The sequence below is a fragment of the Mastigoproctus giganteus genome, chromosome 3, assembly GCF_048544385.1.
Source record: "Mastigoproctus giganteus isolate SK-2022 chromosome 3, ASM4854438v1, whole genome shotgun sequence".
In the NCBI taxonomy this organism is placed as follows: Eukaryota; Metazoa; Arthropoda; class Arachnida; order Uropygi; family Thelyphonidae; genus Mastigoproctus; species Mastigoproctus giganteus.
The window spans coordinates 203,612,361-203,614,503 of NC_143577.1; the positions used below are offsets into that span (position 1 = coordinate 203,612,361).

At 37.2% G+C, this 2,143-nt stretch overlaps 1 protein-coding gene across 1 annotated transcript; it reads right to left on the reverse strand.

The window, feature by feature from the left end:
* Positions 1-276: 276 nt before the first annotated feature.
* Positions 277-1,254, reverse strand: LOC150088607 (5-hydroxytryptamine receptor 4-like). The gene has a single exon (XM_090370263.1). The coding sequence runs from the start codon at positions 1,252-1,254 to the stop codon at positions 277-279; it is 978 nt and encodes a 325-aa protein (XP_090226389.1).
* Positions 1,255-2,143: the final 889 nt, after the last annotated feature.

Genomic DNA, 2,143 nt, shown 5'->3' on the forward strand with positions numbered 1-2,143 from the left:
AAAAACAAATATTTATTCCAAGCCGAACTGTGTGTTGATAAAAAATTCAAACTTTAAATATTTCATTTTATAATTTCAAGTTATACTATTATTACTATTATAATATTACGTGTACTATTTGAAAATTTTACAGAAAGTCCTGAATTCTCAAACTTATAACATAAATATTCTTCATCAAAATCGCGAGACCCACAATTAATCCGTTTAACCAACCTTCCAAAGGGTAATATTTCGAAGGTGTCATGTTGTGTGAGACAGATTTAAGCGCAGACCGTTCTATCCATAGAAAAGTCCATCCAATCTACTCTTTATCATCCTTGGCAACTTCTTAAACGCTCCCCTGAAGTCTTTACGCAGTATTGCATAGATAAAAGGATTCACAGCCGAAGCTACAAACATAGAAATTGTGGCAAAATAACTTCCTAAATCAGAAAGGCCATCATTGCCAACGAAGGCTTTGGCAATCTTTACAAAACTGTATGGCCCGCAGAGGATAAAGAAAGCTGCAATTACAACGAACATACTGGTGACCGTCTTAGATCCCCCTTGTTTAGCCTGTTGGGCTGCACTGATCCTGGAAGTCACAGTTCTAATTTGATCCTTTTTGTTAACAGATGGAATCACAGCATTCGCTTTCAATTTGCTTGCAGACAAAATAATTCGTAGGTTGCAGAGGGCGTTAATTGTAGAAGGAATTCCAAAGCAGCAAGTAAAACACCCCATTATATAACGATCAATGATAATACTGCGATCCCATTCGACAGTGCACACTGCTTCCCAGTAGTCGTAAGTACTCCAATCTTTTATCATAGGAACGAAGCCCACAACTAATCCCTGTAGCCAAGCATAAGATATCATCCAGAGCAGTTTTCGTAAAGTAATCTTCTGGGGATAGTGAAGAGGTTGAAGAACAGCAAATCCACGATCAATGCTGATGTAACACAGCGTCAAAGATGAGACTGTGGCGAAGCAGAAACTGAACATTAAGTTAATGCCGCACATAAATTTTCCCATAACCCAATCGTCGAAGACAACAGACACTGCTGACGGTATCATCACTACTGCTCCAGTAAAAAAATCCGTAATGGCCAAATTAACGATTAAGACGTTTCCAACTTGCATGCGTAAGCGTTCATCCCAATAGGAGACCAACACCACAGCAAGATTACCCACCATCGCTGCCAAAGCAGTAATAATTATGAAGAAAGCTCCGACTATAATCTCCACGAGACTGCGATGGTCCTCTTTATCCATTTGGATTGTGGACAAGTTGCGGGATACGTTGACCACGAGATCCATCTGATCTGTTTCTGAAAAGATAAATTTTGATCATGTTAAAACTCCATTTATGGTAACGAAAAAGATATAAGTTCACAAACAATTAATAACTTTGATTTTGTTGTTGTTGTTGTCCCAGTAGCTCTGAGCATATAGCCACACTTATTTTATTTATATTAATCTTTATCTGATTATCATTTAAAACTTTATCTAACCCTCATAATCATTTAAATTTTTTAAAACCAAATGATTAATAAACTTGAACGTTGTTTCTAAAAATTCAAAAACGTTTGGTTATAATGGACATTGATATTATTTCTAGTCGCTTGTAAGGGACCAAGTGAAACGAAACTGAATAATTGCTTTAAGCGCCAAAACTTTGAGTTAGTTCATGATGACCCTGTAAAAGGTCACAACATTCTGATAATTCTCTGCCAACGAAAATTATGGCTCTTTCCAAGGGCAAATTATTCGCTGCACTTACAGAAGCCTTCTCAGATTACGTTGCACCGTACGTGGTATAAACTCTGACTCCGAGTTCAGAAATTCTGCACGTTATCAATGATCATTAATTCTCAAAGATAGAAACTTTGTCAGGATTATTCCAACAGGGTATCATATTGCGATGCCCAACTGGAAATTATCTTTCGATACTTCACCGAAGTCAAAAAAAGATGGACATTCAAAATAGGGACATGCAAACGGCGGCTTGGATTTAGTCATGATGCAACCAACGCTTCAACAGAACTGAATGAATGAAAGACAAAACAGAGAGAAAGAGAATGTAGATCAAAGAAAGATCATTGAAAACAAAGAACGCTTTTTGGGAGAGTATCCCCCATATGATGAGAAGAAGGAATGATTG

Bases quoted from the DNA above. Each gene is read 5' to 3' on its own strand.
- LOC150088607 (XM_090370263.1), bottom strand. From the start codon at position 1,254: ATGGATAAAGAGGACCATCGCAGTCTCGTGGAGATTATAGTCGGAGCT.